Source organism: Crocodylus siamensis, chromosome 1, assembly GCF_052110815.1.
Source record: "Crocodylus siamensis isolate JL-2025a chromosome 1, ASM5211081v1, whole genome shotgun sequence".
Lineage (NCBI taxonomy): Eukaryota > Metazoa > Chordata > Crocodylia > Crocodylidae > Crocodylus > Crocodylus siamensis.
In genome coordinates, this window is record NC_143395.1 from 426,351,748 (window position 1) to 426,379,536 (window position 27,789).

The 27,789-nt window shown below is 48.2% G+C and overlaps 1 protein-coding gene across 1 annotated transcript in view; it reads left to right on the forward strand.

Annotated features, from left to right (window-relative positions):
• The window catches only part of ASXL2 (ASXL transcriptional regulator 2), a 197,710-nt gene that overhangs the window by 84,601 nt on the left and 85,320 nt on the right, over positions 1-27,789 (forward strand). Inside the window, exons 3-4 of the mRNA XM_090031189.1 lie at positions 4,611-4,719; positions 23,923-24,076. Of these exons, the coding sequence (XP_089887315.1) occupies positions 4,611-4,719; positions 23,923-24,076 (263 nt within the window). The remainder of the gene's footprint in view (positions 1-4,610; positions 4,720-23,922; positions 24,077-27,789) is intronic.

The window sequence follows — 27,789 nt, forward strand, 5'->3', positions numbered from 1 at the left end:
CTGAAAATTAGCTTCCAACTCAATGCAAAAGGGCAAAATAGTAGTCAGTTCTTAGGTATATAAAGAGAAGAGAGTACGAAGGTGATTTGTTTTTTGTCTCTGGCATCAGTGAGACCACTACTAAAGTGCTATATCCAGTTCTGATACCCACATTTCTGAAAGGATGCTGAAAATTGGAAAAGTCTACAAGAGAACCAGAAATTATTCAAGGCCTGGAAAAATGCCTTGCAGTGAGAGATTTAAGTAGCTTAATCTGTTTAGTTTATCAATAACACAACTTTAATTGATTAAATTGACTACTGTGTGCAGGTGCCTTCATTGGGACAGACTATTGTATACTAAAGGTCTCCATCGTTGGAAGTTGAAACTAGAAAAATATGCATTTGAAATAAAGCAAAAATCTGTAGTGGGACCAGGTTTTGTTCCAGCATTTTCATAAATGATCAGAAAAAGGAAGTATGTCGAGAAATCTCAAACTTTGCAGTTGCCACTGCATTTTTTTGGATAGTTTAATCCCAAGGTGATGGGGAAGAGGTGGAGAAAGGTCTCACAAAACTGAGTCAAAGGGCAATAAAGTGACAGATGAATTTCAGTGTTGACAAATGCAAATGTACGTAGTTGGGGGAAATAACCTCAGCTGTACATACACAATGCTTAGTTCTGAACTAGCAGTAGCAACTCAAGAAACAGACCTTGGAGTCCACGTCTGTTGGGGGTGTTGAGAAGATGGCTTGCCGGCCAGATTTAGCCCGTCGAGGTGGGTCATGTGGGCCACGGGTCTTCTCACTGTCGCTGCCAGGGCTGGTCTATCAATATGGCCAGCACCCAGTGAGTTAAGTCGGGTACCACCAGAGGTAGGTAGCTGCTTGCCCCCTTTTCCTGCAGCTGAATTTATCATTTTCAGTAGCTGCTGGTGATGAAAATGAGCGGCATTTTGCAGTGGGGGTGAGCCGCAGTATGGTTGACCCCTGGGTGCTTCCAGGGAACATGGCCTGTCAGCTGATCGGAGTTTAATGCATGGTTCTGAAACATCAGCTCAATGGGCAGCAGTGACCAAAAAAAGTCAGTAAAATGTTGCCATCATTAAGGGAACTGAATACAAAAGGGAAAGCATCATTATACCATTGTATAAATCCATGGTGCACCTGTTTCTTAAACATGGTGTGTGGTGTTTGGTCTCTACACCAAAAAAGGATACAGTCACCTGGGTTCTCCCAGGCCAGAACCTCCTTCCTGGTCTGATAGATGGGCAGCTTGGCCAAAGCCAGGAGGAGGTTCTCCAGGAGGTCCTGGCACGTGGTGGGGCCACAGATGGAGAGTGTGCAAAGGGATAAGTGTGGCAAGAAGCACATCCAGAACCACAGGAACAGGCTCCCAAGAAGGCAGTGAAGGTGTTGCAGCCTGGCGTGCCCAAGGCAGAGCTGGGATACTGGGCTACAGCAGTAGTTTTCAACGTCTTTTCATTTGTGGACCCCTTTGGAAATTTTGAATGGAGGCATGGAGCCCTTTGAATTGTAAATGTGGGTATTCACACACATTTGATTGATCACAGTCATCTTTTGCGGACCCCTTAAACAGTCTGAGGACCCTTAGGGGGTCCATTGACCCCAGGTTGAAAACCACTGAGCTAGATGGACTATTGCTTTGACCCAGAGCGGTACGGCTTATATTATTTTATATTCTGTTTTGAACAGTCAGGGTAACCAGCCATTGAAACAAACTGCCCAGACAGTTCATTGATTCGGTCTCTTGATGTTCTCAAATCAAGACCAACTGAAGCATTTCATCCAGAAAGGCATCCAAGCTCAAGTCACTGGCCTGAATGAATAATAAATAGGTGAAAATCTGTGATCCGTGTTATACAGGAGGGGAAGGCGAAACAAACTGAAAATCCCTCCTGGCCTTGAATTTCAATGCTGCTTTGTACAACTCTTAGATTTTCCTTTGAATTTGTGGATCCAAGGGTTGACCAGGATTAAATTTTATCTGCTGAGGGCCATGGATGGGCATTCATTTCTACCAGTAAGAATTTATCTGAATTTCTTTGAAATTATTTTCTCACGTACAGCAAACCCCAGAATAGAATACACACCTTGTTTTTGAAAGGGAGATAAAAGATGTTTTCAAGTTACAGTTGTGTAAAGCAGGGGCAGAGCCTAACCGTCATCTGACTCGCCCTCCTGTTCCTGCTTAGGCTGACAGAAGCAGGTAGCAGGCAGAAAACCTGCCCTGAGAAGGGTTAGCCATTTTCCTGCAATGGGAAGCCAGACTGGGAGGATTCCCACTGCAGGAGAAAGCTGGTTGGTGGGGAGGAGTGTGACGTGTTTCCTGGCAGGGGTCCCACAGGGCTCCTTTTCTGGCTGACCGGGTAGGCTGTCAGGGAGCCAGTGCTCTTCTTCCCTCTCCCTCAGCGAAATGGGGAGAAGGGAGATGTTCCTCATCAGTAACCGATCTAACTTTGGCGGGGGGGATGGGATGGGATGGGATAGCTGCTGAGCTTCCCTTACTTTGGAAGGCCAGCACCCCAAGGCAGCGTGCACGTTCATCGTCAGCCTTGGGATCCTTGTATGGGTTTTTAACCAGTGCCAGTGACAGACGCAGCCAGGAGGATTTGCCAATCTTACTGTTGATAGCTTCCAAAATTGTGCAAAGAGTATGCATAGGCTCTGGTTCAGGAAAGCCCTGAAAGTCCAATTGAGGTTGATGATGCTTAAGTGCTTTCCTGAGTTGAAATGACAGGTAGTCTGTGCGAGCACATGTCCCCATCACACTTGGCTGGAGGGGAGGTGGCCGGTCCAGGCACTGACTGGAACGGGAGCTGGGAGGCCGGATTCTGTTTCTGGCGCTGACGTTGTTCCGCTGTGTTACTTGGGGCAGCTGCCCGTCTCGCTTATTGTCAGGGCTTTGTAGACTGCAGCAGTCTCTGGAGCAGGGAGTAGCTCTCGGGGTGGATGTCTGCATAATGTCTCTTGCAGGTGGGCTCTGGCAATTTGAATGTTAATTCTCCCTGTCTCTTGTTCTTGTCCTACTTGTGCGTTAACCTGGACTGCAAACTTTTGGGTGGCTGTCTGTAGCTGTATGTCCGTACAGCTCTCAACACAGTGGTCCCTGATCTGTTGCAGAACTGACTTCTGCTCTAGTAGAAATCAGTAACGCAAATAAGTCGTATTTTCCACTGTACCGTATAAACTTGTACTGCATGTGTGCTGCTTGAACCTTCAATTCACTTCCCGTTGCCCCACAAAGAGCACAAGGTGACTTTACTTTGATGGGACTAACTACTTACTCACGCAAAAAAAATATTTTTGCTGCAAATTAAAAGCTGAAAAATCACTTGGTTATAGAGCTTTGGATATGTTCTTTGTTAGTGACTGTAAGCTCTAGCCTCTCACCATAGTAGAAAATAAAGCTTCTTACCCAGTTGTAATCTAGTGCTTCTGGTGTGTAGGTCTCAAAGTGAGTAGTAGGCTTGGAGTGTTTTTGTAGTAATGGTGGGCTAGGAAATATGAGAGGTAAGAAGGTTTTTATCGCATCTTTTATGGGATCAACTCTGTAGTTGGGGGAGAAGCTTAACAAGCTGTCAGGCACAAAGCACCCTTCTTACCTTGCTTTACTAGAGGAGCATGGGCATCTTTCCAGCGAGGCTAGGTGTGTTGCCTGCGCATGCACACCTGGTCAGTGGTAGTACTGAGAGCAGAAGCCAGGTCACTGCCTCTGCTGCAGACTCTTCCCACTTGTTGCGGCTGCCTGCAAACTTTTACAACAGGATGAAATGTAAATGGTATGAGGGGAAAGGCAGCCTCAGTGGAAAAGAGCAATCTTTTTTTTTTTTTTGTTCTAGTGACCCACAAATCAAGATGCAGCCACTTTTCAAATTTGTTTTCTCAGCAGGCAGCAGTTTAGAGTTCTCTGTCTTTCCTTTCCCCAACTCATCTCATGCCGCTTATTACACGCACAGGATTTGTATCTCCCCATTCAGCTTGCGACAACGCCGAGAATGAATTCCTAAGTAACTGCCTGCCTCGTTAGCTGTTCTTGTTAATTTGGAGTGCTTGGCTCTTTTGAAGCCTATCCTCCCACCCTCTTCCTTCCTCTCCCCTTTAGGGGGAAAACCCACTGGGGTTAATGTAGCTGTTTTCCATGTCCCTGATGGAAGAGGTTAAGTTTCTCCTCAATGTCTGTGCACCTAAATGCACTCTTTGTACTTGTGTCTTTTGGAATTTTTTTGAATTTTACTGTTTGAAGCAGAAGCAGTTTCATAGATTAGGATTGTTGGAAACAGATGTTCTACATGCCTGTTTTGTTAGCTTGGAGCAGAGGTATCTGAGATGCTAAATTTGCCTGGGTTGTTTTTTTTTTTTTGTGCCCTGGGACAGGGCTGGTACAATACTGCTGAATATAGCAACCTCAGCTGCTCTCTGCAGATGATTTCAGCAAATGTTTCGTTTCACCTCTGAACGCTTTACAGTGTGTTTGAGAAGCCTCAAGGCTCTCAGAAGTGTTGCCCAGCAAATGGTTAGTAGGACTAATGCTGACCACGTGAACCCGAGCACTAGGAGTGTTCCTTTGGTGTGTGTAAGGAACTAATTTTATGCCTTTTTTTCCCCCAGTGGGACTTCTCCTCTTGCATGCCTGAATGCTATGCTCCATACCAACTCCCGAGGGGAAGAGGGCATTTTCTATAAGGTCCCCGGCCGAATGGGAGTGTACACCCTGAAGGTAAGTGTCACAACTGGGGAACTTGAAAAACACAAGAATTTTTGCTGGTTTAAAAGGTTTTGGATTGATGACCCTGAAGGCTGAGCTGCTTCATGTATCTGTGTATCCTCAACTGTCTGCTCTGGTACATGGCCAAAACTCTACAGCCTCTTCCCCCTTTTGTTTTTCCCCCACTTTTGTTGGCACTTTTGATCAGGCAGCTTTCCTTGCACTGCCTGGTCCATCAAAGCTATCTTTCTGGCAGCTGTGTGTCTTCACTCCCTACTTGACCATGGTCCCTTGTCTTGCCCCCCAGTCCCTGGCAACCCAAAAACATTGGTCCAAGCACTCCCCGGCCACACCAACTCCAGCACGTATGCTGCAAGCTGTTTAAATGTACTGAACTCATGTTTAGGAGAGAAGCAAAAGCAAAAAAATAAAACCGCAGCCAGCGACAGGTCACCCACCTCCTGGGGCTTTCACACCACGGGTGCAAGCAATCGTGCACTCCCACCCCTGGTGTGGGAGCCCCAGCACGTCATATAATTATGAACCAGTTCCCAGTCGATGGTATTTTAGAACAGTTCAATTGTTCTGTTGGTCTGCACTCCTACACATGACAGGAGCACCTGGTGGCTTTTGCCCTGGAGTCTTATATCCTCAGAAAGTGTTCTGTGTCTAAAAAGGCTTTTTGAGAACCAGGGAGGTTTACTTGGAGATGATTCCTGTTCCTCTGCTTGATGCAAATTCGTTTCTGAGTCACATACAGCTTTTGCCTTGTCCCATGCAAATTCGTCTCAGTGCTTGATGGCTGCTGTCAAACTGCATCTTGGATAAACATCAGTCATTTCAAGGAGAGAAGCATCACTTCTTGAGTAAAGTGTCCTAACCCTCCACTAGAAAGACATCCAAGTTATCCGTTCCAAGTACTGACACTGCTGTGGAAGAGACCCGCTGGCAGCAGAAAAGGAGTCCAAACATCTTGAATTTATTTGGACATAAAAGCTGTTCCTCATCACACCTTCTGTCCTGACTTATGACAAATTCTGCCTCCTTTCAGAAATTGCCTGAAGAGAAGAATTTAGAGCCTTACTCTGCATCTGATTCTCTTGTTTTAGTGGCAGTGAGAAGAGTATTTTGGCTTCAGAGATCTGGTTTTCCTCCTTAAATTCAGGAGGAGAATGGTCCTTTTGAGGGTACTGGATTACTTGTGTCAAAGACTCATGTTTTTAATTTCTGGGAAAATGCAGCCAGGGCCAGCTTTTTGCTCTCTTGGGGTATAAACTGCTTCCCTGAAGAGAAAATAATGCTGAGAGCACAGGAGACAAATAAACAAGAAAAATCCAGGTTAACACAAGCACAACAAATAGATTTCATAGGAACAGAACAGTAAAAGACTTTGGCTGCCGTAGTCTTTCTGACCGAGAACAGATTTGATGCTGTGGCTGATCTCATACTCAGATGAAGACAAATCCTTATGTTAGACATGATTTACTCAAGTGTCTTGGGCCTCCTGACTCCTTTGTGCTGTATATAGAGTTAGCTCAGATCAGTGTATGTACCAAGCAGACCCCATTTGAATGTGCTGCCCTTACACCCGCAAGATGCCCCAGTGTCACTGAATTGGTGGAAAGACCCCAGGTAGGTGTACACATAAGTGTTCCTTTTCACCACGTTTTGTGTCATTGCTAGCACACAAGCCTCTCCTCCGTGGCGAGATTGTAGTCCAAAGGAGAGGTACAAAGCATATTGGCCAAAGACACCAAAAGCATCCTAACCTACCTCAGGTAAAGGAGTAGGACAAGAATGGTCAGTGTCTTGCCACTGCAAAGGATGTTCAAATGCACTCTAGAGATCCAAGGCAAAGAGCTGTACCCCATGCTACAGAGGAATGCAAACACCCTCACAATATCTACTGGCCCTTCCTGATCCCAGATGTGGCGGTCAGTCTGACCCTGAGTAGAGGAGCACCACTCTCTGGTCAGGAACCTCTGGGTTTTCATCCCAGCAGGAGCACTGATACACCCTAGTCAAAATCCCCAGCTTTGTCTTCAGCCAACATCCAAAGTTTCCCCAGAAAGTGGAAAAAAATACCCCTGACACTTGCAGCAGCAGAGGGGGAAAAAATTTCCTTCCTAGCCCCATGTGGCAGGCAGCAAAGCCCAGAAGCATGGGGAAAAAATGAACACCTTCGTTCTACTCCGCAACCTGGGGCCAGCTGGCAAAACTCCACACGTCGCACCTTTTTAGTGGATGCCAGACCTCCCATGTCTGTATCCCCTCCATAAATCTTATCCTAGCTCCTTTAATCTTCTTTTATAACCAAGGCAGGTATAGAGCTCTGCTTTACCCCACTGCTAAGCATTGTTGTCTCCAGCATCCACTTGTTTTAGGCTACAGAGCTCCTCTCATTATCTCTGTGTGTTAGAAGCTCCTGGGCTTCTAACTGTTGCTCTCTGTGGAGCACTTCAGGCATAGCCGCTCCTAGATCATCCAGCCCCTCTTGGAAACCTCCAAAGAAGGCCCGTCCACAGTGTCCCTAGGCAGTCTAGTCCCCTGCATCGCTGTTCTAACAGCAAAGAAGTTTTTCCTGAGATCTAGTCTAAACCTTCTTTGCTGCAACTTCAAGCCACTGGTCTGTGTCTCCTTTCTGCAGCAACAGAGAAAAGGTGTTCTCCCTCTTCTTTATGGCAGCCCATCAGGCATTTGAAGACTGCTATCATGTCTCTCCTTAAACGCCTTTTTGTGTAAGCTGATCCATGCCTGTTCCTTTCAGATTCTCCTCACCTGGCTTGCCGTCCAAGACCTTTCTCACTTTTGTCACCTGCCTCTGGATTCTCTCCAACTTCTCTGTGTCCTTTTTAAAAGCCCAGAGCTGCGCACACAGCTCTAGATGAGGCCTAACCAGTGCCTAGTAGAGAGGCACTATCATTCCTCTTTCTTGTACCTAATGTTTCTATTAATGCAGCCCCAAACTGCATTTGCCTTTTGTGTAGACTCATGTTGACTCTGTGATCTCCCAAGATGCCTAAATCAGTGGTGCTCGACCTTTTGGTCCTGGAGGCTGGGTAAGTGGTGTGGGACACGTGAGGATGGGCATGGCCCGTGCACACGTCTGGCTCCGTGAACCCACATCCAGCCCTGTGCACCTAGATAAGGCCTTGCACTGCCTTGGCCTGGTCCCTCATGCAGGGCTCCAGCCCCCTGCCACCCCTGCCCTGCATGCTCCATCTAAGGTTCAGGGCCATGCTCTCTAGAACACTGGGCTCTCCACAGGTCTCTGACATTGGCAGCAGGAGAGTAGCAATTAACTCTGCCAACATTTCCTCACTGCCAAATTTTCAGAATTGTGGGGAACCAGGTGGGCCAAATCTGACCGGCAGGCCAGGGGTGAGCACTCCTGGCCCAGATCCTTCTCAGTAGTCCTGCCATCAGCCAGTTGCCACCTGTCTTGTATTTTTGATTATTTATCCCCAGGTGCAGCACCTTGCATCTGTTAGCATTGAACTTCTTCCTGTTGGCTGTAGCCCAACTTTCCAATCTGTCAAGATCCTTCTGAATTGTGCTCCTGTCCTCCAGTGTGTTTCCACTTCCTAGTTTCATATCATTTGTGAATTTGCTGAAGAAGCTCTTTATTTTACTATTGAAATCATCACTAAAAAAGTTGAACAGCACTGGGCCCAAGACAGACCTCTGTGGGAACCCCCTGGAAACCTACTGCCATTCCAACATGGATCCATTGATAATTACCTTTGCTTATTGCTATTGAGCCAGTTTTCACAGATTTCATAGACATTCGGGCTGGAAGGGACCTCGGGAGATCATCGAGTCCAGCCCCCTGCCCAAAGGGCAGGAAGTCAGCTGGGGTCATAGGATCCCAGCAAGATAAGCATCCAATTTACTCTTGAAGGTGTTCAATGTAGGCGCTTGAACCACCTCCGCTGGCAGACTGTTCCAGCCCTTGGGGGCTCGGACAGGAAAGAAATTCTTCCTTATGTCCAGCCTGAAACGGTCTTGCAGGAGTTTGTGACCGTTCGACCTCGTCATCCCTTGGGGCGCTCTGGTGAACAGACGATCCCCCAGATCCTGGTGGTCACCCCTGATAAACTTATAGGTGGCCATCGGATCACCCCTGAGCCTGCGCTTTTCCAGGCTAAAGAGTCCCATAGCTCTCAGCCTGTCATCGTAAGGTCTGTTTTCCTGACCTCTGATCATACGCGTGGCTCTCCTCTGGACTCTCTCAAGCTTCTCCACATCCTTTTTGAATTGTGGAGCCCAAAACTGGACGCAGGACTCCAGCTGCGGCCTCACCAAGGCCGAGTACAAGGGGGGAATGACGTCCCGGGATTTGCTCGAGAAGCATCTATGGATGCACGCCAGCGTTTTGGTCGCTTTACTAGCCGCAGCATCGCATTGGAGGCTCATGTTCATCTTGTGGTCAGTGATGACCCCCAAGTCTTTTTCTTCTGTAGTGCTAACCAACGTAGCACTGCCGAGCCTATAAGGGTGCTGCAGGTTTTTCCTCCCAAGGTGGAGAACCTTGCATTTTTCGGTGTTAAACACCATCAGGTTCTCGTCTGCCCATTTGCTGAGCTTGTCCAGGTCAGCCTGGATCACCCGCCTATCTTGTGGCGTGGATGCTTTGCCCCAAAGTTTGGTGTCATCGGCGAACTTGGCCAGTCCACTCCTAACTCCAGTGTCCACATCATTAATGAAGATGTTGAACAGTATGGGTCCCAGGACAGAGCCTTGAGGGACCCCACTGGTCACAGGGCACCACGATGAGTGACTGCCATCAATCACAAACCTCTGGGTCCGACCACGAAGCCAATTTCCCAGCCAGCGGATCGTGGTGGAGCCAAGGCCACAACTGGGCAGTTTGGCCAAGAGGTGATCACGGGATACCAGATCAAAAGCTTTTTTAAAGTCAAGATATATGACATCAATCTCTTCTCCCTTGTCCAGGTGATAGGTCACCTGGTCGTAGATGGAAATGAGATTGGTCAAGCAAGACCTACCCGCAACAAACCTGTGCTGGCTATCCCTTAGAATGTTAGCCTGGGCCAGTCCCTCAAGGATGGCCTCCTTAATAAACTTTTCTAAGATCTTCCCCAGGATAGAAGTCAGGCTGATGGGCCTGTAGTTAGCCGGATCCACTCTCCTCCCTTTCTTGAAGATCGGCACCACATTGGCCTTCTTCCAGTCTTCGGGCACTACACCAGAGCGCCAGGAGTTTTCAAAGACCCGTGCCAGGGGCTGGGCTATGATGCTCGCCAGCTCTTTGAGTGCCCTGGGGTGCAGATTGTCAGGGGCGGCTGACTTGAAGGTATCCAGCTTCTCAAGGTGTTCCTTCACGAGGTCAGCATTGATGGAGGGTAGGGGATTCCCCTCACCCAGATTTCCCTGTCCCATAGCAGGCACGGGCATCCCGTGTGACTGATGAAAGACTGACGCAAAGTACCTATTTAATAGGTTGGCTTTTTCCTGGGCGTCAGTTGTCAGTTGCCCCATCTGGTTTAGCAGGGGTCCAACATTGCCCTTGCTTTTCCTCCGGCTCCCCACATATCTGAAAAAGGACTTTTTGTTGTCCTTGATGCCTGAAGCTAGTTGGAGTTCAGTTGCAGCCTTGGCTTTCCTGGTTTGCTCCCTGCAGGACCGGACCAGCGCGGAGTAATCCTCCTTGGAGGTGAATCCCGTCCTCCATCCTTTGTAGGCTTTCTTTTTTAGCCACAGTAGGTCCGCTAGGTTGTCTGTCCACCTTCCAGTAGTAGTTTTATTTAGCTCATATTTCTCCAGTTCATTTACAAGATGATCATGTAGGACTTTGTCAATATCCTTACGGATTAATGTGCTGAAATTTTTCCAGAATCTTACTCAAGCCAGGGAGATGCTGGCCTGCATTCTCTAGGTCAGTGATTTTCAGTTGGGGTGTCATAAGATCCTTTGAAGGGTGCCAGGAGGTATGAGGAGACAAGCAAATACATGCAAGCTCAGTCTTATTCATAGAGGCCAGGCTCGGAAAGGACCTCAGCAGATCGTTGAGTCCGACCCCCTGTCTAGGCAGGAAAGAGTGCTGGGGTCAGATGACCCCAACCAGATGCCTGTCTTGTCCCTGTCTGGCCAATCTTCCACTCCCACCCCCTCTCTACAAGGAAGCAAGTAAGGCTGTCAGTTAATCTCTTTTAATGTGTGCAATTAACGCTTTAATTGGTTCTTGCATTAATTTTTTTAATGCATTAAATCGCACACGTGGCTTTGGAGCCTGCACCCGGGCCCTGCTCCACTGTCGTCATTGCGGCCTCTGGGCCACCCAGCAGGGCAGTGGTGGCAGTGCAGAGGAGCCACAGAGCAGCCCAGGCACGGGCTCTGGGCAGCTGCAGCTGGGGGGTGAGTCGCACACACAGACGCATACGAGCAGCCGCAGCCTGTACGCGGCCAGAAACACACCCTGGCAGCTTGTAGAGCAGCACCCTGCAGGTAAGTCTGTGGAGGGGAGTGCAGATTGAGATTCCTAGGGTGAGGGAGGGAATGGGGCAGGGTTGGGCTGGAATGAATGGGACCTGGGGCTGAGGTGTGTCATGGGACAGAGCTGTGAGTGGCTCATCTGGGGGCATGCACTGCGTCCACCTCCTAGGGAGGCATGATGGCTTGTGCCCCCAGATTTGTATGCCAGGCAGAGGCAGGCTGCCCCCTGTGGGCAAGGGCTTTGTGCCCTGCTCCCTTTGCCCCAGGAGCTGCACAATGCCATGTTGTGCCTCCTGTGGGCAGGGGACGCACAATACGGCTAGCACCCAGCTCCTGGGGCAAAGGCAGTAGGGCTCAGAGCCCAGCCTACTGCAGGTAGCCTGCCACGTGCCCCCCCATGCCTCCCCTGGGGAGCTGCACACCCCCCATTGCCCTGGATGAGCCACCCACAGCTCTGTCTTATGATCCGCCCTGGCCCTGGGTTCCATCCAGCCCAGCCCCAGCCCCACTCCCTCCCTCACTGTGGGGGCCTCAGTCTGCCTCCCCCACGCCCCTTCCTTCCACAGACTTACCTGCAGGGCTCTGTGTCTTCCCCTCACTTCCAAGCCACAACCCCCACAGCCCCTCACTCCTGACCCACAGTACCCTACAACTTGCCAGGGCAAGTGGGGACCCCCTGTCTCCAGGCTTCACAGACATACTCACAACCCCCTACCCCCTCACAAATTCCCCCCACACACACACACACACCGTAACCATACAAAATTTTACATAATTTTGAGTTTTTCTGCACATAATTTAGAGTTTTTAGCTGTACAATTAAAATCAAAGTTAATTGCAACTAATTTTTTTAATTGCACAACTAATCGTGATCACATTTTTTTAATCATCTGACAGCCCTAGAATCAAGCACTGTAATATATACTTTAGGTTTCTGAATTGGGTACCACTCAAGTCACGAGGGTTATGGAGGGGTGCCTCAAGTCCAGAAAGGTAGAGACACACTGATCTAGTTTGTTTACATGCTGGAGCTCAGAGTAGGGCTCAGGCAGTTTCTTTCAAATACGTGTCTTGACATTTGCAAGTCGGGCTACGTGTGGTTCTAGTCATATTTTTACAAAACACTGTTCTGCTGTAGGAGGCTTCAGAGGCAGATGCTTCTTTTGGCAGAGCTGTTTTGCAGTCTTCCTTTAGGATTGCACCCCGCACCAGCCTGCACAGATCAACCTGCTGCTTTTCATAGTATCATAGTAGCTAGAGTCGGAAGGGACCTAGGTAGATCATCTAGTCCGACCCCCTGCCTTGGCAGGAAAGAGCACCGGGGTCAGATGACCCCGGCAAGGTGCTCATCTAACTTCCTTTTAAAAATCCCCAGGCTAGGAGCCTGCACCACTTCCCCTGGAAGCCGGTTCCAGGCCCTAGCCGCCCTGACTGTGAAGTAGCGCCTCCTAATATCTAATCTAAACTTACCCTCCGCCAGTTTGTGACCGTTATTCCTGGTCACTCCTGGCAGCGCACGGGGGAACAGGGACTCCCCCAGTACCTGCTGATCCCCCCTGACCAGTTTGTAGCAGGCCACAAGGTCCCCCCTTAACCTTCTCTTGTGGAGGCTAAACAGGTTCAGGTCCCGTAGCCTCTCCTCATAAGGCCTGCCCTGCTGACCCCTGATCATACGAGTGGCCCTCCTCTGGACTCTCTCCATATCGTCCACGTCCCTCTTGAAGTGTGGCGCCCAGAACTGGACGCAGTACTCCAGCTGCGGCCTGCCCAGTGCCGCATAGAGGGGGAGGATCACCTCCCTGGACCTGCTCGAGATGCATCTGTGGATGCATGACAGGGTACGATTGGCCTTCTTGACTGCCTCCCCACACTGCCGGCCCATGTTCATCGTGGAGTCAATGACGACTCCAAGATCCTTTTCCGTCTCCGTGCTGGCAAGAGGGGAGTTCCCTAACCTGTAAGTGTGGTGCCGGTTCTTCCTCCCCATGTGCAACACCTTGCACTTATCAGTGTTAAACCCCATCCTATTCTCATCCGCCCACCGTTGCAACCTGTCAAGGTCAGCTTGTAGCCTATTGCACCCTTCTAGTGCACCCACATCCCCCCAGGATTGAGCTACCAGGAATGGTGTATGAACGTATATATGTAGAAAGGCATGTGAGAGAGAAATGTTACAAAGACCGGCACATTGATAAACAGTGATCAGGGCAAGGCAGGGCCATGTAGGATCCGGTTCATGTTTTAAGTTGGGGGTCTATTCAAATCAAATGGTTTTGTAATATAGCTCAATGCAAGGTGTTGCATCCAAGGCACAAGGAAAAAAGGCTTTACCTCCAGAGTGTGGGGCAACATCATTTTAGGAAAATTTGAATAAGATGCAAGAAAGCAAGCCAAAAATGTTTTAAAGGTAGGAGAGAATTCCAGGGGACACGTCTGCTGCTGGGCTGCTGTCACTGTGGACATTTGTACGCGCGCTTGCACCGCAGCACTGGGTGCTTTTAAAAGTGCCGGGCGCTGTGGTGCATGCGTTTGTATAACCAGCTAAATGCACGTCAGCACTGAGAAAATGACAGCGTTGCGCTTTTGAACACGAGAACCGCATGGGACTCTTCAGCCTGGAAAAGCGCAGGCTTAGGGGTGACCTGGTGGCTACCTATAAGTACCTCAGGGGCGTGCATCAGGATCTGGGGGAACGTCTGTTCACCAGAGCGCCCCAGGGGATGACAAGGTCCAGTGGTCACAAACTCCTCCAAGACCATTTCAGGCTGGACATAAGGAAGAACTTCTTTCCAGTCTGAGCCCCCAAGGCCTGGAAACAGACTGCCACCGGAGGTGGTGCAAGCACCTACTCTGGACTCATTCAAGAAACGTTTGGATACTTATCTTTCTGGGATCCTGTGACCCTAGCTGACTTCCTGCCCTTGGGGCAGTGGGCTGGACTTGATGCGCTTCAAGGTCCCTTCCAGCCCTAATGTCTATGAAATCTCTAAACCACATCAAAGGTGTTTTAGTTCAAAAGCACACCACTGCCATTTTCTCAGTGCTGATGCGCATTTCACTGTTTATACAAATGCACGCAGCGCAGCGCTGGGTGTGTCAGCTCACGTGTGGAGCAGACTCCATGATCTAGTCTGCTCCGACACATTGGATTCCCAGCGTGTCAGAGCAGACAAATGTATGTGTATAAATGCCCTTTATCTGTGGTGGCAGCCCTAAGGCTGTCTTTTTCCCTAGTGTAGAGGCAGCTCTGCTGAGAGGTTTTTCTGCCACCATAGCTACGTCACTTCCCTTGACTCCACCTTTTTCTGACAAAACTGTTCTCTGCAGAGGCTTTGCTGGAAGAGCAGCTGTCACATGGACTGTCATCTTTTCACACTCCTAGCTGACAGCTCTGCTGGCAGAACTTTGTAGGGTGGATTAAGCCTTACCAAGACTTACAGAGCTCAATCTGTTTAATTTGTCAAGACACTGCAGTGAGTTGATTTTGTAGTACTTAGACACTCTAATCTATCTCTGGGTGTAATATTTTAGGACTGGAAGGGACCTTGAGGGTCATTTGGTCCAGAGTCCATCTGGCAGCCTGTACACTGCGTGGAGCTTGCAAGTGGTTAACTTGTGGCCTGCAGGTTCCACCTCCCATTACCTCCTTGCCTCCCTGCACTTCTCCCCCATGGATTCAGTTGCCATTTCCCCTGGCTATCACCATCTGCTCCTGCTGTGGCTTCTGTCACCGCCCATCCCCTCCCTCCACCCTCTGCTTGCTCCAGTCTCACAAGCCTACCAACATGTAGATTTTCATGGGGAGCCTGTGTACGTGGCTAACATTTTTCAGCCATCTTTCCACTCATTGTAACCCACGATTGCTGAGACCGTCATTTACTCACGTCTTTCACAATGGTGTCAGCTTCAGATTTGTCCCTCGATCTCATAGCTGTCAGGTGTGTTGGTGGTGGCCTTCCATATTCACATCTCCAAGCTCGTTGCGCCTCTGCTCTGTTCTTAGATTTCCAGTACCAATTCAGAAATGTCTTTCACTGATCAAACAGCAGATGCACTTGCCCCATATTGCTATGCGGCAGTATCAACTGAAGATATTGACTGTGGTTCTGTCATCAATATGTCCCTGTTTCTGACAACCACAGCTTACAACTTTTTTGGGATACCATATAGAGATGTTGTCATGGAACATCTCAGCTGATAATGCTACATGCCAGCATTGTATGGGAACTGGATCTGCCCCATAAGGTTATATGTCTACTTGGGATCCTAGGAGATATGCTCCAGAAGCCCAACAAATATTAAAATAGAAAATAAAACATGAGGCTTTTTAAGTGCAGTTTATTAGAGATGCAGTACTTTTACTGCCATTTTAAGGGGTGTTTCAGCACATTATAGTTGAGATTTATATTGCATTAGCTCCTGAAAGCCCTGGCAGTAGGATGTGCAGACATACAAATGCTCAGTTCTTAGTCTTGCAGTCCTTTGAGACAAGTTTGGAGGGCAGGCTGGGAAGAATCAGTGCACTTTCCACATTCCTCTAGTTTTGCCTTTTTTAACAATAACCAGAAACAAATTGCAGTAGTCCTATTTGTACACATCCCAGCACCATGGAGAGTGGAGGATGGCTGTTCCATGCAGAAGGGGAAGTAGGGAAGGAGGTGCTGCACCACGTGAGGAGGAAATGGACAGATCGGCACGCTGGCCGACAGGTGAGGCGGGAAGAGCTGAAGACATAGCTTGATAGAAGACCAAGGCAGCGAAGTAAAGGGGCTTGTGTGGAAGAACAGAGAACTCAAACCTGATGGGCAGTGGCCTGATGGGAGGATATGATCAAAGCATTCGGATAAGTTTCTTTTTAACTCTTGAGCAAAAAAGGACAGTGTTATGGAGGAAGAATCAGCAAGATCTGAACAGAGCCTGAAGGAGCTGAGAGGTGACTCAACCTCATGAGCATATATGAGTGAATATCTGCCTCCCTTTTTTTAATGCATCGCAGAGGTGTCTAAGTGCTGCTAATACTATGGACCATGCTGTGTCCCAGTACAATTGAACATTCTCAAGTTCACTATTCATGTCATTGCTTTTAGGATAAACCCTTAGCAGCATTTCCACGAAAATAACTTCCAGCCCTACTGGCTAATGGTGATGCAGTCCTGCACTTATGCATTCATCATTCGTTCTACCAGGCATTGTTTAAACAGGTAGTGTCCTTTCAGATCACCTCACTGGCCATAAGACAGACATATAAACATTTCTTTAGTTGCCCTTTTTATTCTGGGAGCTCCCTCTGGTTTTGTTTCTTTGTCACCACTGGCACTTGTCAACCTTGGGAGTCCAGCCTGTGTTTGTAGGGCTGGTAGCCAGAAAAGGCAGTTTTTGTTTGAGAACTGAGTATACTTCTGGAGTCACTGAGACACCATAGATATGGGATGTCATTTTGAATGACCTTTTAGAGGAAAACCATGCTTTTTTTTTTTTTTTTTTGCTTAGAATGAAGTTCAACTACTGAAAGAAGAGGATCATGTGGAAAGAAGATCGTTCAGTAGTGTAGGGCACATACCTGCCTTGAAAAGAGAATTCCACAGGAGGAGCATGTAGTACGTGCCTGGAAGACATTTTGTATCTTATTTTGTGTACTTCTATACTGTATTTACTCGAATAAAAGATGACCCTGATTATAAGATGACCCCCCAATAATTAGATTCTATATATAGAAAATGTATACATTTGGTATAATTTTCCAGGTATGGAACCTAATTACTGGAGGTTTGTCTTGAATTTGTTCCCTTTCCACTGCTACAGCAGTGAAAATAAATCTGAGGGGCCAAGTAGTCCTTTGCTCTCTGCCTCCCCTCCGCCCCCAGTTTCTTCCTTCTGCGGCCCCTTCCTCCCTCCTTACTGTCAAACCCTCTTCTCCCTGAGCACGTGGAAGCTCTGGGCAAATTGGAGAAAACTGACCTGGGAAATGCATATGTTTGTGGCAATTTGCATATAGTGCACATAGACTCAGTTCACCCAGAAATGATGCATTTTACTCTCGTTGAAACTGCTGCAAATTTTAATATGGTTTCTCCTTAAACACACTTTCAAGTAGCACTTCAGCACCTGTTTACAAACTATGCATGATATTAGTCCAAAGCCAAAAGGCTCATGATTTACCATGTAGTTCGTTAGCTAGGCCCCACCAGAATGAACAGCATTTCAAGCCACGGTGACCCCAGAGCTCAGCATAGCTCAGGATGTGTGTGTATACCAGATACCCTGCCATTGTGCTCATAAAGGTATTGAACAGCACTGGCCCATGGACCAAGCCTTGGGGGACCCCACTGCCCACATCTTTTGAAGTCAATACCGACCCGTCCACACCACTCTCTGGGTATGACCCTTAAGCCAATTTGCCACGCACATAACTGTGTAGTTGTCTATGGCACAACCGTTCAATTTGTTTTTGAGAATAGGATGGGGTACTGTGTCAAAGGCCTTCTTAAAATCCAAGTAGATGGTATTTACCTTGACTCCTGCATCTAAGCATTTAGTGACTTGGTCATAGAAGGAAGCAAGGTTAGTCAGGCAGGATCTGCCTGCAGTGAACATGTGCTGGTTGCCCTTCAGCATTAACTCCTACAAATGTGATCCTTGATAAATTTTCAAGGGTTTTCCCAAGGATAGAAGTGAGACTAACAGGCCTATAGTTACCTGGATCCTCCTTCCTCCCCTTCTTGAAAATAATGACCACATTGGCCCTTTCCAAGTCCTCTGGGACCTCACCTGAGCATCACGAGTGCTCAGACAGCCGTGCCAGTGGCTCTGTTATGACATGGCCAATTCTTTTACCACCCTTGGCTGGAGCTCATGCAGTTCTGCTGATTTAAATGCATCCAGCCCTTCTGAGTGTCTCTTGACTAAGCTGGCACTGGCAGTAGGTGGGCTGGTGTTCCTCCCGCTTTAATCAGTAATGCTTTTGGGAAATTTGTCTAGATCCGTGTTCAAGACTACAGAGGCAAAAAACTCACCGAAGAGCTCTGCTTTGTCCCTCCTATCTGTCACCGACTGCCCTAGTCTATCCTTTAGGGTCCTATACTGCCCTGCACTTTTTTGCTCCTTATATACCTGAAGAAGGACTTTGTTGTCCTTAATTTTTGTCACCATCTTAAGTTCTAATCCTGCTTTGGCCTTCCTAGCTGATTCCCTGCAAGTGCAAACCAGGGAGGTATACTTGTCCTTGGCAACTACCCCCTGCTTCCACAAGCGGTATGCCCCTTTTTTTGCCCTTAAGCTTTCCTGGATTTCTCTGTTTGGCCAAGAGGGCTTCTTGGCCCCTTTACCCCTTTTTCTACGCAGTGAGATTGCCTCCTTCTGCACCCACATGATCACTTCCTTGAGGAACAACTGTCCTTCCTAGGCCCCCATTTCATCAATGCTCTTTAGCTTTAATGCCCCACTAACTAATGTCCTGAGCACATTGAAGTCAGCTGTTCTGAAGCCTAGCACTTCAGCCCTGCTGGTTTGTTTACCCGCCCTTCACCGAATTCAGTCTGTTGATGGTCACTATCCCCCGAGTTACCTTTTACCAGGTCATCCCCTGTAGCTAACACCAAGTGCAGCAAGGCATTCCCCCTAGTGGCATCGTATACCTCCTGCGGTAGGTGGAGGTCCTGTGTGCAGGTCAAGAACCTACGTGAGCGGTTAGATTTGGCTGACTGTCCTCCCAGCAGATGTCCAGGTAGTTTAGGTCACCCATGACAACCATAGCTCTCGACCGTATGTCCTGTAAGAGCTGTCTAGAGGTTTCCAGGTCTAGCTTATCCTCCTGGTGTGGCAGTCTGTAGTAGACCCCAGCCCCCCTTGTATCCTGACCTCTAGTACCTCGGTTTGGCCCTCCTCTGATCCCATCTTGATTATAGAAGATATATATTGCTCCTTAATATAGAAAGCAACACCCTCAGCTTTTTTTCCCCCACTCTGTTCCATCTGTACAACCTATAACCTTCAATGTCCACTGCTCAGTTGTGAGTAGGGTCTCACCAGGTTTTAGTTAATCCAGTAGGTCAAAGTTGTTGCTTGCAAGCAGGAGTGCAGGTTCCCCCTGCTTGTTCCCCATGCTCCTAGCATTAGTGTAGAGATATTTAAGCCCCACGATGGGTGCCCTTGGTACCCTCCTGCCCTGATGTCTATCGGGCCCCTTAGGGCTTAGCTGGACTGATCCCAACACATGGCTCATGGCTCTCTGAACATAGGTTCTCATTATCCACTGCATCCCTGTCCCCTGATGAACCCAGTTTAAAGCCTTTCAGAGATCAGCCAACCTGTAGGAGGAGAAACTCTTACTTTTAGAAGAAAGATGAAGACCATTTCATCCCAGGATACCTCTCTCATGGAAGTGTGGATTGTGGATTAGTCTTTCTGGTTCCCTCTTTGTACCGGCATTGTCCCTTTAAGAGATGCAGGGCCCCATTCCCAAGTGGTGCTCTGTAAAGGGTCACTAATCCCAAACAATAAAGAAAACCTAGGCTTGCCTTGCCCTTTTATCCCTTGTAGCAATCCTTTTTGGAAGCCTGAGGAGTCCTGCTGCTGTGCACCTTAACCTCTTCCTGCTTCTTCCTGGGCCTCATGCTTTGGCTCTGGCTACTGCCCTCCCGATGCCCTGGGTGATTGCCGAGCTGGGGTCAGCCTGGCCACTTGCATCCCTTGGGCCAAGCTGCTTTCTACCTGCCATCCACCGTGTCTCTTGTCTGGTGAGGGAAGGGGTTTCCAGCATGGCTGTACTCCCCTGGAGCTGCTTTGGTGCTTCCCACCTGCATGCTGCCCCCAGCAGCTTCAGCGTGGTGCGCGTGACCCTGCCAGCCAAGCCGGGAGCTCCGCCTGTCCCCTGTCGCTGCCTCGTGGCTATTGCACACCACGTTCCCCAGATCGTCCTTATTCCTTGGCTAGTCCACCTGTCTTCCTAGTTTGCAACCTGGAAGGGGTTTTTCTTCCCAGTGAGTTAGCTGGCAGATGTGCTGTGCCCAAGCCCCTGCTACATTTGCATGTAATGCAAACTTGAATTACCCCCGACTGGTTTGGGGAAAAATGAGCATGTTTTGTACAAGAAAATAAGATATGATGGGTGCATAGTGTAGACGAGTCAGCCCATGAAGATTGTGGTGAAGAACTTTTATCAAAAACAAAGCATAGGGGAAAAGAAGCAGTGCTGTTGGAAAGTGATTCAGTGTTGCCAGGTTGCATGCGGGCTCCTTCTGTCTCATGAGATCTGTTGTCATTAAAAGACGGGGGGATCCAGATGTTCTGCTCCTGTTGTTTGCCATGTTCTAAGTGCCATTTTACACTTCACACGTGGTTCTTGTTCGCTGGTAACAAAGGGCAATAACCAGCGGGAGAAACCTTGAAAATTGATTAATTGATTTGTCCTTTATGACCGAAAATTATCCCAGTATTACCGATACAGTGAAGCTTTGGTGGGGCAGTGTATAACCAGCATCACACAAGTAAATGTTTTGTCATGTTGCGTTTAGTGACTTTTTGGGAATGCAGAGTATTTTCCTCCCTTGAGTGCGTTTCTGAGACTGTTTGGAGGAATTATACTTAAAATGTTATTCAAAAAGCACAAGAACAGAATTAACTGAAAAGCTGGACCAAGAGGTGTCTTCTTGTTGAGGGAAAAAGTTAGGAATGGACAAATCCTGAGACAGCATTTAGCAAAGAGATGGTAGGAGTTGGTGTTTCCCCTCTGACTTCTCTGGTCCTCTGAACCATTCCTAAAGGTCTCAGAACCATCACGGATACTTGGCCTAGCCTTTCTTCCTTGTATGCACAAACCAAAGAATTGCCTCTCATCTAAAACAAGGCATGTCCTCAGACACAGCTCTTTAAGTCTTTCCATTGTTGCAAACATGAACTTGGCCATCTTGTACATCCTTGTATATGTTATGGTATACAGTGTACAACATCCAGAGTAACATATTAAGCATATCTAAGCAGAAAAATATTGTATGTAAAATACTTTCATTTGTGCGGTATGGCAAAGCCAAAATTATCCGATGAGACTTATTGTAAAATTGCAAAATATTATCCTATTGCTGGGCAATAGCTTTTGGGAAATTAATTTCTGGCAGTATCTTAGAATCACAGAAAATTCAGGTTGGAAGGGACCTCAGGAGGTCACATCTAGTCCAACCCCCTGCTCAAAGCAGTACCAGCCCCAACTCCATCATCCCAGCCAAGGTTTTGTCTAGCTGGGTCTTCAAAACCTCCAAGGATGGAGACTGCACCACCTCTCTGGGGAGTCTGTTCCAGTGTTTTACTACCCTCCTAGCGAGAGAGTTTTTCCTAATATCCAACCTCAGCTTCCCTTGCTGCAACTGGAGCCTATTGCTCCTTGTTCTGTCATCTGCCCCCACTGAGAATAGTTTAGCGCCAGACTAAATAAATCTAGTCCCCTCATCCTCTCCTCACAAGTCATGAGTCTCAGCTCCTGAACAATTTTTATTGCCCTCCACTGGGCTCTCTCCAACTTGTCCACATCCTTTCTGTAGTGGGGGGCCCCACAACTGGACACAGGACTCCAGTTGTGGCCTCCCCAGTGCTGAACAGAGCGGAAGAATCACTGCTCTCAATATGCTGGCATTGCTCCTACCAATGCAGCCCAGGATGCAGGTAGGCTTCTCAGCACCAAGGGTGCACTGCTGGCTCCTGTTCAACTTCTGGTCCCCTGTCACCCCCAGGTCCTTTTCTGCAGAGCTGCTGCTTACAGACATTGGTGCCACAGACATTGGCTGGTCCCCAGTGTATGGGATTGTTTTGTCCTAACTGCAGGACTTTGCACTTCTCCTGTAGTATAGTTCCTAGTGAGCCTGTTCTCTCTGAGATGTCCAGCACAGTCTTAGGCAGTGGGAAAACCATATTGTTAACAAAAATAATAATCCAAATAGGAAGAACTCTCCAGGGTGTATTCTTGTGGCAGGAAAGGCCAGTAACCAAGTTGGATTACATTTTGCTCATTGATAGAGGGCAGTGTGGGTGGGGGCAGGAGCTCCCTCTGCTTGTGCTATGCAGGTTTTGTGAGCAGGTGGGAGTTTGACCTGCAAGGCTGTCACCCTGGAATCTGTCCACAGCTTGAAGACATATACCCATGCATGCGCACGCAAGTGCACATACACGTGCTCAGGCCCCCACAGACAGTTCAATAATTCAGTAATTTTGACATTTGTTAATGTGACTCCTAAACAGGACTGGAAGATCAACTTCGGCCTCAGGCTGTCAGGTTGTTAGAGTCATGTCAGTGTGATGTTGTAGCTGTGATGGTTTAGGAATTATGTAAAAGCAAGGATTTCTTTGGGTGATAGCTTTCATGGGACCAAGTGCATAGTTGGGTCAGAGTTAGACAAGTGTTCATATGGAAGAACTCGGGTCACCAAGTTAGGGCCAATAAAGGAGGCCAGCTGCACCAGGTGACCTGAAGAACAAGGTCTTACATTTGCAGTTGGTCCAGTAAAAGATATCACCTAAAGAAATTCTTGCCTCAGGATATTACAAGTCATTACAGACAGGATCTATCCAAAAGCCACTCAAGCCAGTTGGGTCATGGAAAGAGTCCCATTGACTCAGTGTGCCCTGGCTATAGTAGAAGTGGTAGTACAGTATTAGTACTTCAGGAGGGCATAGGAGCCCCAGTCATGGGTCAGTTTCCAGTTGCACTAGCTGCTAGATTATTAACAAACACCGAACAAAAAGAGGGCCTCAGTCTAAGTGCAAGAGAAGAGACAATGAGTGGCTATGGATCAAGAGAAGAACACAGAAAATGTGGGTCAGCATGCTGCCTTTACCATTGTCAGCCTTTTCGCATACACTGTATAAAAAAGAGTGAGGTGGTACAGTGAGTGGACATATTCACAGCATGTAATAGACAATAGGTAGGGATATCAGTTAACAAAAACTAGATCCACATAAATAACCCTTGCACTCCTCTCCCCACCTGCAGCAGGCTGGAGGTGGGCAGGTAAAGAAGATGCCTGTTAAGCTCCATGTGAAAACCAGTTGGTTTTATGTCTTATGCCATTTATTTGTAAGTGGTCTGTTTAGATTGTCAGTTTGTCAAAGGAAGCAGCCTTGCTTTCCTCCTTGTTTGCAAAGCACTTGGTCTGCCTTTGCTGTGGGGTAGGTAATAGATAATGAAAGGGTTGTATTTGTGGCTTCAGCTTGTGTGGGTGGGTGGTGGAAGATGCTTTGTTATTTAACCCTCCATGTTCTGGGCTGGCCCTTTTCCTATAGTCTAAGACCATGCAGAGGGGTTAGAGGCAGGGCCAAAACACAAGGAGCTTGCTGAAGAGGAACTTACACGTGGCAAGAAAAGTTGCTGTGCACAAGAGCCCAGAAAGGCAACATAAGGAGAGGCGGGGAGATAATTATATAAGAAGCTGGCAAATGTTAAGAGTGGTCTTTTTGGTGGGGACACGGGTGCCTGGAATAAGCCAGTGACAGAGGGGGAGGGAAGAGCAGGGCTACTGAAGGTGGTGACCAGACTGTAGAGGGGGATGACAGGCAGGGCAGTTAAATTTAGTGGTAACCATTGTATGAGCCAATGGAGGATGATGTGGCTATTCAGAAGCCTGGAGGAAAAGGTAATGTCTGACATTACCCAGGTGTGTAAATGTCAGTATTTCTGTAAGATGAGGAAAACCTTTTCTTTCGAGGTTTTTTTAGGCTTTTTTGGAGAATTAGAGTAGATGATGTTGACTACATGCATTTTTCTGTTGGTTGCAGAAGGACGTCCCAGATGGATTAAAGGAGCTGTCCGATGGCTCAGAAGAGAGCAGTGATGCACAGTCAGACTCCCAAAGCTCAGAGAGCAGCAGCAGCAGCAGCAGCGATGGTGGCAACAACAAAGATGGGAAGAAAAGCAGGTGGAAGAGAAAAGGTAATTTGCCCCTCTGAAGGTGATAGTTTTGACATGGCTTTGACCTGAAACTGTCTGTAAAACATTGAGGCCATGTCTTGGATCCCCTGTAAATGCCCCTACTTCTGTCTGAACACATTGGATAAAGGAATGATTCCTTCATGTTGCATCAGTGAGAGTGTTTCCTGGAAAGGTGTCTGCATTTAGCAGTCTCTTTATCTGGCGGTTCGGTGTGACTCACAGGCTCACATGCCATGCTTCAGGCAAAGACTCAGCAGACATCTCTTCCCTTGTGCAGCCAAGCACCTACCTTCTTTCTCAGTCCCCACATGCTAGAAGACAACCGTGTTCAATTCTGGCCCCTTTGGGTGGCATAGGTAGTTGTGATGCCTGGTGACACTGCAGCAATGTGTGAGTTTTGAGAAGCTTCCTTTACCTGAGCTTACAGACCCAGAAAGCATTTAACCTGATCCTCCACAAGCATTTCTCTGTCCTGGCAGGTCCCAGGATACTGGGTTTGTCTTAAGCAGGGGGATCCCCCAGTTTATGCTGTGTTCAGTATTCTCTCACTGAATATTGATTTATGTTGAACTTCAGTAGAAAGTAACATTTGTCCTTCAGATGTCTTTCCCTCTGTCACAGTTTGCGAAGCCACTGAAGCTGGATGCTGCTTCTTACAGAATAAACAAATCCTACAATCAATCAAAAGTAACTACAATGGCTCAAGGGAGTGAAGTAGAGGAAATAATAGGTTTCACTGTCATTTTTCTCTTAAGCCTACCCCTGCTATGGAGCTGCTGTTGTTCCTGCTGGATGCTGAATCCTGCCGTCTTGTGGTTTCAGCAGCAGCAGCAGAGCCTACAGCTGCTGCCTTTGAGAAATGATGATCTACTCAGGTCCCTTCCGACCCTAGAAACTATGACATTGCAGCATTGATAAATTAGGCCTCATTTTCTTCCTACCTTGATTCCAGCAACAGTTCATTTGACCACTGTCGTTAAATTAAATGTTCTCCTTCGTAATGCACTGTGTTAGTATAAATAAAAAAATCAACTTTTGGCCATATGAAAACATGCTATAGGTATCTCCTAAAAGAGTATTTGCCTAGAAGAGGTACAAGGCTGGCATTTTTTTTGTAACTATGAAGCTTCTATTGAGTCTGATTTCATTGTCCTCTCTAAATGTACTTAAAAATAAACGTTCCTCATCTCGCTTTGGTATAAACCCCCCCATGAAACCTGTCTTCAAACCAGGCATGACATGTTCTGTCCTTTCCCAGTTGATGTTGTTACAGACACGTTAGACATGGCTGTTGGTGTTAGTATCACCCCAGCTATGCTGCCTGACATGATCCCTTCCTGCTACACTTTCTCCTTAATCCTGTGTTTAGAATGAGTTGCCTTCAAAGCTGCAGAACTTCCTGGCCGAAGTGGAAAGGTGTTTTAAATACAGAAGGATCTCTGTTCGAAACATCACACAAAATGGCTACCCTAACAGGTGGGGTTAGTAATAGAATCTGGAAGTCTAAGTGGGTACTCTCTTACTGTGTGTTACACATTTTCTAGCCCGTAACACCCCAGTTCTGATGCGGCACCAGGATGTACAAACACTGATACTGACTGTGCCATTGCAATGCAAATAACAATAAGAAACTGTTTCTCTTCCACTGTAAAGTCATTTCAACTATACGCTCTCTCCTTCTGCACCATCTCTTTCAGAAAGCTTTCAAAATAGGTGGTGCTTGTGGGTCTGCTGATATTTCTGCCATGTTTCTGCAACCAGAGTGGTCCCTTGTACATTTGAAGTCTAGCAGCAGTGGTGATGAATAAAATGGACGGTTATATAGTATTGCGTGAATGCCCCACACTTCTGCCATATTGGGACATACCCTTACTTTTTTGTTTGTAGCAGAAACAAAAGATGTCCTCGTGCTTCGAAGTGGGAACAGTGCTGTTTATCTTTCTCGGTAGACAATACCAGGGACAAGGTTATTTGGAACAGGGGCAGCCAGCCTGCAGCACAAATGCCACAAGTGGCATGGGCAGCCTCTGTGTGTAACACCTAGCAGACTGTGGGGGAAGAAAGCAGAGTGGCAGATTGGGCAGGGGAAGGGAATCAGAGCGGCACTTGGGGAGGGTGCAGGGCTAATTTGTAGAGGTGCGCTGATACCTCGGTCTGATATCGAATTGGCACCAATATAAGGAAAATTGACTGTATCAGAAATCGGCCTGATATGGCCGATAATTTGGCCCATGCATGCACATAGGCACAACATAGCACGTAGGCAGTGTGGCGGGCCAGTAGGGAGTGCTCCTGCATTGAGCCACCCACCTCACTGCGCCTGACCACCTTCCAGGGTTCAAGCACCTCCCTAGGGATGCCTCGCTTCTGGCCGACCCTCTTCCTGGAGCACACTCACTAGCCTGAGGGTAACGTAAGCTGCCACCACCCCGAGAAGGGACTCTCTTAGGTCTGGGTCCTCAGGGAAACACAGGCCTACTGGTCCTATGGGTACTTGACCCAGTACAGGCACTTAGGGCACTTCCCCAAGTCGGGGGCCAAAAAGGAAAGTCTTGCTTAGTCCGCAGACCTAAGGGGCCTCTTAGGCATAATTTAGACCCACACCTCAGTAAGTCTCCTACACCAGTCACAAAGGAGAACTTTACTGATTACAGGGGTAGGGTGAAAATATGGTACAAAATAGACCAATATCATAGAAATCCCATTGAGCAAAACAGTCTGGCTGAAGTAGCCTTTTGATCACGCATCTGAGTTACTGCCAGCTAGATATCTAACGAGATCTCGAGTAACTTACAAGCATCATCCTGAGGCTGTTGGAGATCCCCTCTGGAGGCAGGCCGTTCCTAGCTCATGAGTTATGGGGGAGAGAGCCAGTTTCAGATGGTCAAGCTCCTCTCTAAGTCTGAGTCCCCCACATGGCTGCTGCCCCCTCGTCCTGGGCAGTCTTAACTTATATAGCCCCTGTGACCTCATTCACCTGGTCCAAAGGAGGCCAGCACCTGTTGGCTCTCAGCCAACCGATTTGAAATACATCACCAGTTACCAGGCAGACTCCACCCCACCAGGTAGATGCCCCTCACCCAGGTAGGTGATATCAGTCACGTAGGCAGAGGGAGCAGGTTTCCCCCCTTCCTCAGGAATGTAGCCCGCTCAAGTTACCTAAAGAGAGAGGGTAAAGCTGTGTCTCCTCTGCTGGGCCCATCCTAATCAAATTGTCACAGGGTAGAGATTTCAGGGAGAAACAAAGGTGGCTTCTTGCCACAGGCAGCAAGGAGCAAAGCCTGGCACTTCAGAGAGCTGCGTGCAGCTGGTAAATCTCTTGTGGTGGAAGGGGAGGAAAGAAACATGGGGGCGCAGATCAAGGCCCCCACAGTGAGGGAGGGAGTGGAGCAGGGGCTGGGGTACGCACTGCCCAGCTGGGGTGGGGCACAGGACGGAGCCACGGTTCATCCAGGGGGTGCAGAGAAAGGGGGTGCAGCTTCCGCTGCTGTGCGCACCCTGGAAGGGCATTAGCAGGGGGGCTGTGCCCCCGGATCTGCAAGGGGTGGGGTGGGGTGGGGTGGGCTTCAGCTGCAGGCTGGGGCTGGGGCTGTGCCGGGCTCTTCCTGGTGTATGGGGAGGGGCGAGTTGGGCCAGGGCTGCGCTCGGGGTTGGTGGCAGCTCTGGGAGGGGGCTGTTGGTGGCTATGGTGATTTTTGGGGGTGGCTGCAGAC